The 15,045-nt window shown below is 37.8% G+C and overlaps 1 protein-coding gene across 1 annotated transcript in view; it reads right to left on the bottom strand.

The window, feature by feature from the left end:
* LOC136262051 (uncharacterized) overlaps positions 1 to 15,045 on the bottom strand; it is a 40,751-nt gene that overhangs the window by 9,275 nt on the left and 16,431 nt on the right. The window contains exons 2-5 of the mRNA XM_066056188.1: positions 14,437 to 14,751; positions 13,117 to 13,257; positions 12,288 to 12,695; positions 9,326 to 9,577 (exon numbers count right to left, since the gene is read on the bottom strand). Coding sequence (XP_065912260.1) covers positions 9,326 to 9,577; positions 12,288 to 12,695; positions 13,117 to 13,257; positions 14,437 to 14,751 — 1,116 coding nt within the window. The remainder of the gene's footprint in view (positions 1 to 9,325; positions 9,578 to 12,287; positions 12,696 to 13,116; positions 13,258 to 14,436; positions 14,752 to 15,045) is intronic.

Raw genomic sequence — 15,045 nt, forward strand, 5'->3', positions numbered from 1 at the left:
CTGCACCTTGTCTTTCCTTTTACCTTCAACCAGGCTGAACGTCACTTCCTTCATGCAAGGAAACCATATCAAGGCATTACTTTTCTGTATCAACACTTTCCTTGAGCAGAATATTTAGACAACCACAAAGCGCTTATGCTCAGTGTAAATCTACAATTGCATCAAGACCACACCCATTAACGAATTAATAATGATTGAGTGCTGAGACCGTGCCTCTTAACAATCTATTTATGCAATCACAATGACCACACCCTTTACTATTGGTCTAGCTCTATTTATAATGCTAGCACAGTGAAAACTGTTAGCTGACTCGAGATACTCTAATACAGCAGTTACCCTAATAGAACAGTCACATGTGTATAGCTGTATTAAGAGTGAAACAAGAAATGAATAACAGTATTACAGCATAGCCCGGTGGGAAAATCCTACTTTATAATTGTCGTATAATATGCCAATGTAGGGATTTTCTCACAGAGCTATGCTGTAATACCATCATTCGCAATACCATAATGCCAACCTGCATGTTCACATCATTTTACTATTAGGCTTGCATGATAAAATAATGCCATGTAAAAAAGAGGAAAGCAATATGACCATGCATGCACTTTAGGATATGATCTGAAATGCTTCATTCCCAATCCATTGATTGTGGTTAATGTGGAATGTGAATGGTCCTGCTCAAAGGGCAGGTTTCAATGCTAGCATATACATATGGGGCAGGCAAGCACAGCTGATTTGATGCACATATTTGTTTATCTGTGATTTTGTGTATTTGTCTTATGAAAGGTATTACTAACTAATACTATGTACCTTTTCTTTCGTAACCTTCCTAAACTTCTTTCTACTCTACATTATAAAAGTAATAAACTTGGCCACCAAAAACCTGTTTGTTAACTTTATCCATTTCATCATACAGTACGATAGTACAATATATTAGGGATCATGAAGGTTTGGGCTTTTCTGGCAAACTTTCTCAAACGCCACCTTACTAAATGTTCAACTGATATCAAGACATCTGCATACTTATTATTAGTTCGACCATTAATGGAATACGCATGTGTTGTTTGGGGCCCGCATTACATTGTACAAATAACACTTTTAGAAAAAGTTCAGAGGTGTGCTGCAAGATGGGTCCTTTCTGACTATACTTATCACAGTAGTGTCAGTACTATGCTGGAACAAACGTCTTTTACCAAATAATCCATGACATGATTGGCTTATCTCTACCTGACTACTACCACTTTACCATCACACATACTAGACAACATCACCCATTCCACCTAATGATACCATCCACAAGTACCACTGCATATATGTGACTGAATTTGAAAAAACCAGGCTTCGACGCACAAAGCTTCGTTAGGAGATATGGCGATTTTAAGTAATCGTTGTGTAATAACTTCCCAGTGCCTACAGCTGTGCAAACAAGATTTGCACCAATTATTCATCTATTTACTAGCTATCACTGAGTGGGTGTATACATTTCTGATACCCAAAATTTGCCCTGTTTTGGGCAGCTTTTTTTGAGCGGGTAATAATATCACAGGTGGTAGTAATAGGGTGGGAGGGTGGGGGTGGTAGTAATAGGGTGGGAGGGTGGGGGTGGTGGTTGGGCTTAATATAGGGATATAAAATAAGTAAGAAGACGATTGGAATCCAGAGGCCAAGTTTAGGCTCTCCATGGCCCTCCATGGCCCTCAAATCACTCCAAATTTACCAAGAACACTACTGGCGAGCTCTCTGTGAAGTCCCAGCTCACTACACACCATTATCACAAAGCCATGGCCAGTTAATGGCACAAATCTCCCACTCGTGGTTTTGACAGGGTTGGAAGAAAGCTGCTACAGAAACCAGACTTGCCAGTCCTGAAGGAAGTACAGTGTGGAATATGATAGTGTATTAGACCAGCAATCCATTTCTGGCTAAAACGTAAGTTTGATTTTGTGTGTGTGGAAGCCTTGTTATATGAAATCCGGTCACATATGACAAGCTTTTTCCCAAAGACAATCAGAGAATGGAATGCACTACCAATACCACTGATAGAAATGGACAATTTAACTAAATTTTCAGAGGCCTTAATTGAATGTCTGTAATGTATTTACTTGTACCTTGTAGGGCCTAATCAGCCTCGGCTGTCTGCCCTATTTAACCAATAATAATAATAACTTCATGGCGCCTTGGCCCTCTATTGGGTAAGCTCAAAACTGCCTTCAGTACAACCTGAAACACTTCCAATAAGTAGCTGCAAATTTAAAAATACATATATTCAACGGAATTTTCTGACTGCCTGCCTGCCTGCCTGACTGACTGACTGGCTGACTGACTGACTGACTCTGGCTGGCTGACTGACTGACTGACTCTGGCTGGCTGACTGACTGACTGACTCTGGCTGACTGATGTCTTCAGACAAGCATAACTTGATAATGGCCATGGCTATGGATTTGATTATTTTTGCTATTCAACGTTGCTTCAACCCAACAGGTGCTTTTGGCATACCACAGTACGTACAATGCATTCTTCATGAACTTACCTGTGTTCTCCTTTGACAGCGCAATTCATGGTAGCACCACATGATACATTTGTAAAAAGAGTTGTCTGAGGTTTCCATTGTGAGTGGATTGATTACGGAGGTCCTTCTTGTAGTGTCCTTTGTTTGTAATGGTATTTAATGAGCTAAACATAGCTGAAATAGTGCAATGGCTGCTTCACTGTTTCAGTAATTGATGGTATAGGGGCACACTTCAGATGAAAACAATAAGCCTGGTGTCACTCTTTTTTCTAATGTGATATGCATGGGTTCACCAGCCATAATAATGTTACAAAAAGTCAACAAATAAGTACAAGAAAAAAATAGGAATTTTAAGTTTGATTAAGGATCAAAGAAATAAGAAGTAGTGAAACAAGGGAGGTTAGGGATTAAATTTCCACTATCAAGGCACACGATAGTGTGTCGTGCAGCCCAAGAAGCCGGCGCGCCACACTGTGGGTATATTGACAGGAAGAAAGAAAACGTCATTTTCACACCTTTGTATCTCGGTGATCCATTATCCGATTGGAACCAAAGTTGCTACAGAGTTTCCCGCCAGCTAGGGGAGCCTACATTCCAAATTTGAAGGAAATCGCTCCAGCCATTTCTGAGATACAAGCTGCCAAAGTTTCAATTTTTTTTCTCTTTTTTTTTATTTTTCTTCGTCTTTTTGCACACCTGCAAAAATTGCTATAAAATGCAAACGCGTACTCTGATTGCCTTAAAATTTGGCACACAGAAAGGGAGTCCAAAGGTGAATCATAGTGACCACCTGGTAGACTCCTGTAAGTGTTTGAGCGTAAATCGGATGGCTGCAGGTTCGAGGCTACCTAGGTCCAGTCATGGATTTTTTCTCCTTTCTCCAACTTTTCAAACACACCTTAAGTAGCTAAAGTCTTTGAGCAGGCTGTAGGACCAGGTGTCCTACAGACCTTCAGCACTTGTGCTGTAAAGCATTAACAAGTATCAAATTTGGTGTAAATCCGATGAATGGTTCAGGATTTATGACCGATTATTCACGTAAAACAAGATCAATTTGTTGTCACGTCTACAGGGTAAATCACTTCATGGAATGAGTTGAAAATTGCTATGTAGATGGAGTAACCATCGTAGGAGTACCTTTTGGTGGTTTGAAAGGAATCGAGATTAAGACCATGGAGATATGATACAAAATCCAACCTGTGTCACAATTATGCGATCGATTTTTATGAATAAAAAAGTATTAATTTTTATGCCTACTAGGCAAACCGTTTAGAGCAATGAGCTGAAAATGGGTATATAGCTGGAATAATCTTCATAGAAAGTCCTTGCAGTAGCACAGAAGAATCGGATTACAAACCACTGAGTTATGATTCGAAATCCAACTCCGTGTAGCTAACGCAAGATCGAGATACTCTAATAGAACAGTCACCCTAATAGAGCATTCAGCTAATTTATTTACTCCGTTATAGAATTCTGTTACATTGTAAGTTATTCTGTAGAGAGTTCAGCTACAAAAATATCACCCTGTAGAGAGATCAGCTAGAAACAAATCACTGTGTAGAGAGTTCAGCTACAAAAAAAATCACCCTGTAGATAGGGTCCGCAACGTGAAATTTCGACATCAGAGAATCAACTACCAAACCACCCACAAAGGCTAGGCACCACTTAGAAAATTCCAGATTGGTGCTATTTTTCGTAAATGTCTTGTCGTGCAAATCGGCTAATATGTCTACAAATTACAAGATTTTTTGCTATATCTTCAAGGAAATGTCTTTTCAAGCTGCAATATGCACTCTCAACCTTTCTTACTAACTGTACTCTAAACTAAAACCATCAGTGGCTGCATTGTCTGGAGCGATTTCCAGCCGTAGCATCGCAAGAACAAAATTTTGGACCCGAAAAAAGTTTTGATGCCGCTGGAGCACACAGCAGTGATGCCAAAGTAACCCTCCCAGGTCAGACTGGACTGGCACGGGTCCAACTATACTACCACACCAAATATCACCGAATTCCAAAATTGTTTGCCATCTGACTGAGCTTGACAGCCATAAAAAATTCCTCAAAAATACTGATTTTATCGGAACTTTTGCAAGCCAGATGTGCTAGTTTACTTCTCAAAAGCTTGCTAGACCCATAGCCAGCAGCCTTCGCTCATTGGGTTGGTCTGGCAGCTCTTCTAGCAACCTCAAAATCTGCCGCAAATGCCGATATCGACCAATTTACACCTTATTAAAGAAATCTTGCACACCAAACGTGATGCTTTGCCTCTCTAAAGTCATGCTGCATCCTTGTTTAGTTGCATTTATCCATAGGGTGGCTCTAGCGGCTCTCTTATCATGGCCAAAATCCATCAAAAATGCCAATCTCACCAATTTGTCACCAGTTTTAGTAAGTTTTACAAGCCAAACATGTTGATCTGCCTCTCTACATTCTTGCTGGACCCTTCAATTGCCTTCGTCTGTGTAGGCAGCTTTCTTCAGTGTCTTGGAAACATGTGGAAATGTTGGCAGAGCACTCAATTAAACGTAACCATAATACCACTTACTGCTTTTTTATTCATTGATTCCACGCAAGAATGATGAAGAAATACCAGCAGAAATATTACAGGGCTCAAATGGAGTTAGTCTAGTTGCACTTTACATGAATGGAAATTTCGATTGCGGTTTTTGGTAATTATTTTCAGTTTGGTAATTATTTGTAAACATGTAGCTATAGCGCAATATTTAGAGGTAGACTAACTCCATTTGAGCTCTGCAATATTTCTATTTGTCATTCTTGCGTGGAATCAATGAAACAAATAAGCAGTAAGTGGTATTATGGTTGCGTGTGCCCTGACATTTCCAAGAGACTGAAGAAAGCAGCCTATACACAGACAAAGGAAATTGAAGGGTCCAACAAGAATGTAGGTAGGCAGATCAGCATGTTTGACTCTTAAAACTTACTAAAACTGGTGACAAATTGGTGAGATTGACATTTTTGATGCATTTTGGCCTTGATAAGAGAGCCGCTAGAGCCACCCTATGGATAAATGCAACTAAACAAGGATGCAGCATGACTTTAGAGAGGCAAAACATCACGTTTGGTGCATGTGCAAGATTTCTTTAATGAGGTGTAAATTGGTCGATATCGGCATTTGTGGCAGATTTTGAGATTGCTAGAAGAGCTGCCAGACCAACCCAATGAGCGAAGGCTACTGACTATGGGTCTAGCAAGCTTTTGAGAAGTAAACTAGCACATCTGGCTTGCAAAAGTTCCTTTAAATGAATAAAATCAGTATTTTTGAGGAATTTTTTATGGCCATCGAGCTCAGCCAGATGGCAAACAATTTTGGAATTCGATGATATTTGGTGTGGTAGTAGTTGGACCCGTGCCAGACCAGTCTGACCTGGGAGGGTTACTTTGGTATCATTGCTGTGTGCTCCAGCGGCATCAAAACTTTTTTCGAGTCTGAAATTTTGTTCTTGCGATGATACGGCTGGAAATCGCTCCAGACAATGCAGCCACTGATGGTTTTAGTTTAGAGTACAATTAGTAAGAAAAGTTGAGAGTGCATATTGCAGCTTGAAAAGACATTTCCTTGAAGATATAGCAAAAAATCTCGTAATTTGTAAACATATTAGCCGATTTGCACGACAAGACATTTACGAAAAATAGTGCCAATCTGGCATTTCTAAGTGGTACCTAGCCTAGCATTTGTGTGTGGTTTGGTAGTTGATTCTTTGATGTCGAAATTTCACATTGCGGACCCTACTATAGAGAGATCAGCTAAGAACAAATCACCCTGTAGAGAGTTCAGTTACAAACAAATCACCTTGTAGAGAGTTAAGCTACAAACAAATTACCCTGTAGAGAAATCAGCTACAAATAAATCACCTTGTAGAGAGTTCACTTACAAACAAATCTACCTGTAGAGATATCAGTTACAAACAAATCACCCCTGTAGAGAGATCAGATCACCCTGTAGAGAGTTCAGCTACAAATAAATCACCCTGTAGAAAGTTCAGGTATAAAAAATCACCCTGTAGAGAGATCAGTTAGAAGAAGTCACCTTGTAGAGAGTTCAGCTACAAAGAAACCATTCTGTAAAGAGCTCAGCTGCAAATCACCTGTACAGAATTCAGCTACTAGAAGAAGTCACCTTGTAGAGAGTTCAGCTATAAAGAAACCATTCTGTAAAGAGCTCAGCTGCAAACAAATCACCTGTACAGAATCCAGCTACAAACAAATCACCTGTACAGAATTCAGCTACAAACAAATCACCCTGTAGAGAGATCAGCTAGAAGAAGTCACCTTGTAGAGAGTTCAGCTACAAAGAAACCATTCTGCAAAGAGTTCAACTGCAAACAAACCACCTGTAGAGAATTCAGCTACAAACAAATCATCCTGTAGAGAGACCAGCTAGAAAAAGTCACCTTGTAGATTGTTCAGTTATAAAGAAATCATCCTGTAAAGAGCTCAACTGCAAACAAACCACCTGTACAGAATTCAGCTACAAACAAATCATCCTGTAGAGAGACCAGCTAGAAGAAGCCACCTTGTAGATTGTTCAGTTATAAAGAAACCACCATGTACCGAGAGTTCTGTAATAAATATATGTATTATATATGTAATTCGTACATTTACTGATAAAATTAGAAATATTTGAAGTATTTAACATCTACTTCATCTTTCCTTGTTCCTGTGGTAAAGAAAAAAAAGATAAGTTAAAATAGCCCCAAAGACTACCATAGGCCAACTTTGGGGTATACAAATACAAAAATAAGTGAAATCTAATCCAAAACAGCCAAGCTGTAAAAAAAACGAGTGCAGCCCTCAAAAAGGCTATGGTGAAAAAAGATGTGAAATCCAAGGTGGTGGCCAAGAAATGGCTGTGATGGTAGGTTAATGGTAAAAATTTTAATAATGACAATTCAGGTGAATTTTGGTGCCGCTTGGTCTTTATTTCTTTGATCTCTAATTGAACTTAAAATTCCTTACTTTTCCTTGTACTTTTACCTTTATATGCTATATACCATATGTTGCTGATTTTTAAATACAATATTTAAAATTTACTAATTTTGATGTCAGTAATTAAAACTAACTAAAGCCATGTTACTTGCATGATAGGTCAGGTACCACCAACATCATGTAGTTTGAAGTTATACATGGAAATTATTTAGCATACATGCAGTTTTGCTACTTAAATGATCTTACTCACATCCATGCAGGATGGCATATCTCATATACTATAAATTATTCTACACTACACAGTTGTAGGACATGAATATGTGGTATTACGTAATGAACAGACTTCTAATAGTGATGTAACGTAGGGTATAAATAGTCTCGTGATTGTAATTATGAACAGTTGTTGTAATCTTGAGTGTGCTGGTGATTGTTGCATTGATTAACAGAATTATTAATAATTGTTTGGCTTGTTAGTGAACGCACCGCAGCAACCGCCACAGAATAGTGATGATGCTTAATCTTATTACGCTTCTAATGAATTAAGTCATGTCTCATTGCAGGAACTTTAGTTAAAGTGGAAGTTATAGGAATAGTTGCGCAGGAGGCAATGCTACTTTGTACATATGGGAATTTTATGTTGATTAGGAATCATAGAAATGAAACAAGGGAGGTCACCTACACCTGCAGATATACTGTAGACATTATACTTCAGTTTATAGCCATGACTCTTGAGGTATTCCATGTTTCACTACTTTTGTATTTCTATGATTGTGTACTTTTTGTAACACAATTATGAAGTCATGTACTTTGCATCAAAAGAAAGAATGACTTCACAAAACTAATTTTGCATCTGAATGCAGATCCCAGCTATACATCAATTATTGAAAAACTTAATGGCCATCACGTTTCATTTTCAGCTGTGTTCAGCCTGTTACACAGTGTTACAGTTGACACCTTGGCACTGTCAGTGAAAAGAAATGGAATACATGATGCATGAATTGTATAAGTACAGTATGCCAAAAACTGAGCTCCTGTCAGGCTGAAGCGATGCCTAGTGGTGAAAAAATCAAGCCTGTAGCCTTAGCCGTTATTGAGTTACACTTGTCTAAAGGAATCAGTGAGTCAGTCAGTTGGTTGGTTGCAGACAGGCAGGTGGGCAGGTGGCCGGCCAGCCAGCCAGTCAGTCAGCAAAAAAATCTACTAAATATATCTTTAATTTTGTAGCAACAAAGCATTTTGAGTTTCACTGAAGGCGCTTTTGGGCTTTTTTATAATACTAGTAACGGATCTAGGATTTTTTGAAGGGGGTTTCTGGGAGGTGTGTTACATTTTGGCTCCATAAAACCATTGCAATAGATAATATTAGTTAGCTACACTATTATGCTACCATTTAGACATCCTTTATCAAAGAAAGATAATGGTTAAGTTATCATCAGGGTTTTTCTCTTTATTTTGAACTCATGCAGAAACAAGCACCTGAAAAAATAATTATCGAGTGAGCAGGTGAACTGCTGTGCATTTGATCTAGTTGGCCTCAGAGATGAAAAAAGACTTTCTGTAAGTTATAAATGCTACTGTTATGATTGGTAGTTTTGACAGAAACCTCCTTTCAGATTTTCACTTTTTAAAGTGATGCTGGCTGAGTAAGCCACTCTTCTGTTGTAAATAGCTCTTCATCAAACCCTTCTAGACCTGCCACTAAATACTGCCAAAGTGCCATGAAAGCTGGTTTCTGTTCAATATGTTTTTTGTGAGAATGTGCAGACCTCTATGATCCTTAATGTACTGTACTGTATGATTTATGAGACCGACTCCTTAACACACTCTATAGTATGTCTATTATACAGTGTGTATAAACCTATAACTAACCTGGTGGTGTTACTTCAACAGTAGCAGAACCAGTACCAAATGAATTGGTGACTTCACAAGTATAAATGCCATATTGACTAACATCAGAAATTTCTAAGACTACTGTAGGGTTTGATGATATTTCAAGTCCTTTTTCAGTCTTCCATACAAAATTGTAGGGTTCAGAACCAACAGCACTGCACACAAGTGATACACTATCACCCAAGGGGATGACGTCAAATTCATCTATTGTGACCACTGGCGGAAATGCCACTAAAAATAAAACCAACAACTGATTGTACATGTACATATAATTGCATGTATATAGCAGGTATATGATTATATCATGAATATTATAGATTACACTGTGACATGAAGAAGTGGTTAACACAACATTAAATCACAAGATATAGCACAATATTATAATAACAGACTACCGTGTACAACAACAAAAGTAGATTACTTGATTAGCAATGTTTTGAGGTTTGTTTAACTGGAAAACATAAGCTAATCACAAAAACAACTTCTGTCTTTTGGCAATGAACCAATAGATTTATCAAACAGTACTGTAGTACTGTTTAAGTAGAGATCGCCCCAATGATGAATGGTACCTGCCAAAATACTGCCTCTAAAAGCCACCCTAGAAACATTATAATAGGAATAAAAGTGCCTTTGTGGAAGAGTCTTAAGTTAAACCTGTAAATCCTAATATTTAATTTTAAAGAAATTTCCTAAACCCAATATTTGGTCTGCCTGCCCTGCCCTTCCCTGCCCTGCCTGACCACATTCACAAGGTTAGCAGCTAAACAACACATCATATGACTAGCATTTTTATACCCCATTTTCAAACTCACCAATGGCTCATGCCTTTAGGGGTTCTGTGGTGTATTGACATATAGTAATTTCTTGTAGTTGCACGCATGCGTAAGAGTTGTAATTGTATTCCGGTTGTACCAGGTTGTTGTAGAGTGTTGTTGCGACGTGTTGTAGTAGGCCATTTATTTCTTTTGTACGTGATTGTACAATTGTGTGACATTACACAAAATCTATTTGTTATCAAAACAGGTTCTGACAAGTGCTTTTCCTCTGCACCTTGCCTTTCCTTTTATCTTCAGCAATGCTAGTCGTCTTCTTCACTAGGAAATCATATCAAGGCATTAATTTTCTGTATTGACTCTTTCCATATTTTAGATACCACAAATTTGCTGCTTTAAGAGATATTACTGGTAGACAGTTGGTAGACCTTTTACAAACTAGCTGGACCAATACCAATTGTGGCATGCCCCTTAAGTCGAGTGGCATGTCCCTTAATGATTTAGCTGCATATAGTGATTGATCATGAAATACACACCTCTTATTGGTAGCACAGTGAAATACAAAGCATGAAAGACCAGTTCCACTACATTTTATCACATGGATCCCTACTTCATTTTTAAATTAAAATATTTACTATTTTATCTGATTTCACCTTCGGAGGTGTAGCTGAAAGATTTTTGCATTAGCTTTTAGGTACTTACTTGGGTTATTTGTAAAGCAGTTTTCAGTGAATGAATTCGCATAAGGACACTTGAGATTGTTTTTGTAAGCTGTTAGAGCATAGAGTAGCTACAATGTCTGGGAATATTGGTCCCATGAAACATGTCAAATTTACTTAAATGAAACAAAAAAATTGGCCTAACATAACATCCCATACTTGGAGAATAGCACTACCAAGGACAGATTTTTAATATTCTGTGTTGCTGTTTAGGTATGATATGAGTGGCTGTCTGGATGGTTGGTTAGTTTATCCTTTGTTTTGTAGACACATGTTTAGCATCACTTCAGCTACATAGTTGGGCAATTAAGTTGAAATTTTACTGCAAGTTAATTGACTTCAGTGTGGCACATCCTATAGCACAAAAAATCAGAGCTCTGTGTTTTGTAGTTTGCCTACTACTCCTGGTATGTATAGGTAATCACACACATTTGAGTGTAATTTTGGCTGTTACGAGTACAATTATTCCATAATTGCACGAAAATGCGTGTGATTGCCTACTAATCACATAGTGACTCACCCTTCATGGTTTGTAGTACACATTTATCCAGTTCTATGTGGCCATTAACTTCTACCAGGTGATTGCATCATCCTTCTTTGTATTACATCATTTGTTGTTGCACTTAAAAGGCTTTGCGTGTCAGCAATTCTGATTGGCTACTCAAAATGTCTACATATGTTGCACTTAAAAGACTTCTATTGTCAGCTTATTTGATTGGCTATTCATTATATCACTTTCTTGTTGTACTTAAAAGGCTTCTGTTATTCTGCTATTTTATTGGCTACTTTACAGTGCAATTACAGAAACAAGGCCGTGCGATTTGGGATTAATTGCACTCCTACTATTGGGACTAATGTATGGCAAATTAAACCACTATGTGATTAGTCTGATAATTGGTTAATCACTCTACTGTAGGACAATGAAAATGACACTATCAACCAGTATGTATTTGTTCTTGCCAACTTCAAACATGCATACACATACACATTAAGTGTAATTTAGCCATAAGCATGGCTAAGGATGGCATGAAATTTTATACTTCTGGTGATCCTCTTGCTTAAACATTTTTATTGTAATGATTCCTACTCCTATATACACTTGTAGGAATAATTCACATACTGTAATTCGCTTCTTTTTTTTTCCATGCAAAAAAATTATGATAAAAAGTTTTGTGTAAACATATAAATAATATATTTTTGTATGATTTATATTGAATGAAAATGATTTTATGCCACTGCTCTATTAGAGTAACTCTGTAGCACTGGTAGCTATCATGGAAAAAGATTTAGCCATGTTCCTGATTCTTTTTGTGTCTAAATTGAAAACTAGCCATCAGCTACAGTATCAGTTAAAGAATTATTTTACAGTGAAAAAAAAGTGAATTACAGTACTATTATGATAAGTTTAGTGTGGTGCATGCATGTGCATGCTTTGATAAACACACTTACTTCTTTCATAGATTATCACTTGTGCTTGGTCATAATCTATAGCACGTTGGATACGGGTATTAATTGAAGTATCAAAGAAATACCGATATGTTGTAATGTTATCAGTAGGATCAAGTGGCTCAGTTAATGTGACTGTGAGTGTTATAGCATCACCAATAATTCCTTGCCTACCATCATCATAATAAGAATTTTCATATATAGAAATGTAATTCTCCATATTAAATGAGAATGGAGATAGAGGGACATCACGTGACACAGGATGCATGCTAATAGATCCGCCACGGATAATATCAGGATCTTCTATAAGCAGAAGTGCTGTAAATGCTTCTGTTCCAACTGGAGCGTACACATTGAAATCAAATTCATACTGTGAAGCATTAAATGTTGATATATATCCAACTTCAGGAACTACAAGAAGAGAGTATTTAACTACTGTACATGTACTGCAATCTCATGTTATGGGTGTGACAGTGACTAGTAATTGTATCTTGTTTTAGCTACCCCTTATGTATGTAGCTAGATACTGCTTATCAACATGAAACTGTATTAGGCATTTGTAGTGACAACCTTTTGTACATGTATGCATATACATTGGCATGCACAAATGTACTGTATGGTAAGTTTTTGATTTAGTTGCCTGGTGAATGAATCTGTTTCTTGGTTGTACATGTACAAACTCAGCTTAAATGGAATGCATGCATGCTCAAATTAAGTTAAGAAGAAAAGAGATGAAGTTTACAAAAAATATGAACAATAACTGTTTGTAGTAGATACAATCAAATAAAATATTGAAACATCTATCAGTTATGAAAAAGCTGTAGTCACTCACTTGGTACACAAGCTCTAACACGATCAGTAGTCACATCACTAATAACACTTCCATTAACTACTCCAATAGTTCCTGAAGGACATGTCTCCACACATTGATCACTTGCAGGATCATAGTAGGTTGGGTAGTCATAACAACCAACTGTAATGAAAACAGTACATAACAGCGTTACATACAGTTAGCCAGGTTTTCAGCAAAAACCCAGAACTTGGCACTATAGCAAATTATTCTCTGCCATCAGAAATTTACTTTGATAACCCTTCGGCTTTGCCTCAGGGTTTACCACTCTGACTTTGGATTCACAGTGTCTGTAAGTGCAATACACCTCGTAGCCATGGCATATATATGTACTAGATAAAGCACTGCCGCGAGTGCTATATGGGAAATATAGCACGAAAAGAGTGGGCGAGAAGCAAATATAGCACGAGGCAAAGCCGAGTGCTATATTTCGTCTCGAGACCACTCTTTGAGTGCTATATTTCCCATATAGCATGAGCGAAAAGCACTGCTTTATCTGGTATAGAGAACTGTCAACTTGAGGTGCACACAAGATACATGAAACAATTAAAAACTCATGAAGGAGTGTTATCATTGGTAGAATAGGCATTGCACCTGTGTTTCGCCTTCGTTGCACTGTGCTGCGCCTTTATTAGTCGTTCTGTGAGTCTAGTCCGTCTTCTCAATACTTAAAGTTTTTGATTGTGGTACTTTAATAAGCATATTTCCGTGATATTCCTAGGACTCGTCTGTTTATGTGAGCAAAATGTACTAAGAATGTTCACTGCTGCTGACCACAAGCAACCACCATCGAAATCTTCAAGTGTGTCTATAAATTAAATCCAGTGGTTCGGCTCTTACTGGTTGGGTTGACTGGTTAGCCAGTGCAGTCAGGCTATCAGCCTACACTGGCTTGGTTGATTGGTTGTACTGGCCAGAATGAGTGATTACTCACTCAAAGTAGGCTATCAGCCTACAAAATAGACCTGGCAGTTCTATAACTACCTGATATAGAACTGTGGTCTATAAAAGTGTTCTATAACTGCCCAATATAGAACACTTGCACCTTTATGGCAAATATAGAACATTTTTTTGCTTTGATACTCCCACGCAAAGTTCTTTATATATATATTACATACAACTATATGGAGCTTCTCTTGGTTGAGGTTGGTTAATCAAGCATGTCACCCAGCATTGTTCTAAGTTACAGAAACAATGTGTTGTACAAAGGTGACTGACAAAAGGACCTCAGATAACCAAGGTTCTATTGCAATAGGATATGATACACTGAAACAACTTTATAGGGTGTACATGTGCACTCACAAGTTATATTCTGACATATCACTGAATCAATCAGACAATTGGTTGAAGGAAGGGAAGAATCGCAGAACAGTAGATTAGCTTCATTTCCAACGCAGTTAAATACAATAGGCAATGTAGAATCTTCGCCACTCCCAAATGGATCTCCATACAGTGGATGCAAAACATCAAAATAGCCAAGCTGTCTACAGACCACACGCATACGTTGAACTGTAGATGAACGAGGATTACAAACAGTTGTCCAAGTCTCATTGAACCACAGTTCAACACGGCCTTCCAATGGTGATGATCCATCAACCAAACGAACATCTCCCTCATCTGTTGAAAAACCCATGAACATACCTCAGTTTAGACATACAATAAAATTTGTAGATACCCACATGGATTATCACTAGATAATTCTTTGTATGTAGCAGGGAAATTGTACAGCAAAATGTTAATAAATTTAAGATGTTCAACAAACTACTTTAATCTTTATAACCTTAAGGTTTCACAAATTTTTAATGTCTTTCTTAAAGAGTCAGTGTAGAGTCAGTCCCTCTCCCAACATCCTAATCCTACAATACACATCTTTCTGAATACTTTAACATGATGATGCTATCATACAGCATG

Source organism: Dysidea avara, chromosome 7 (genome assembly GCF_963678975.1).
Source record: "Dysidea avara chromosome 7, odDysAvar1.4, whole genome shotgun sequence".
Lineage (NCBI taxonomy): Eukaryota > Metazoa > Porifera > Demospongiae > Dictyoceratida > Dysideidae > Dysidea > Dysidea avara.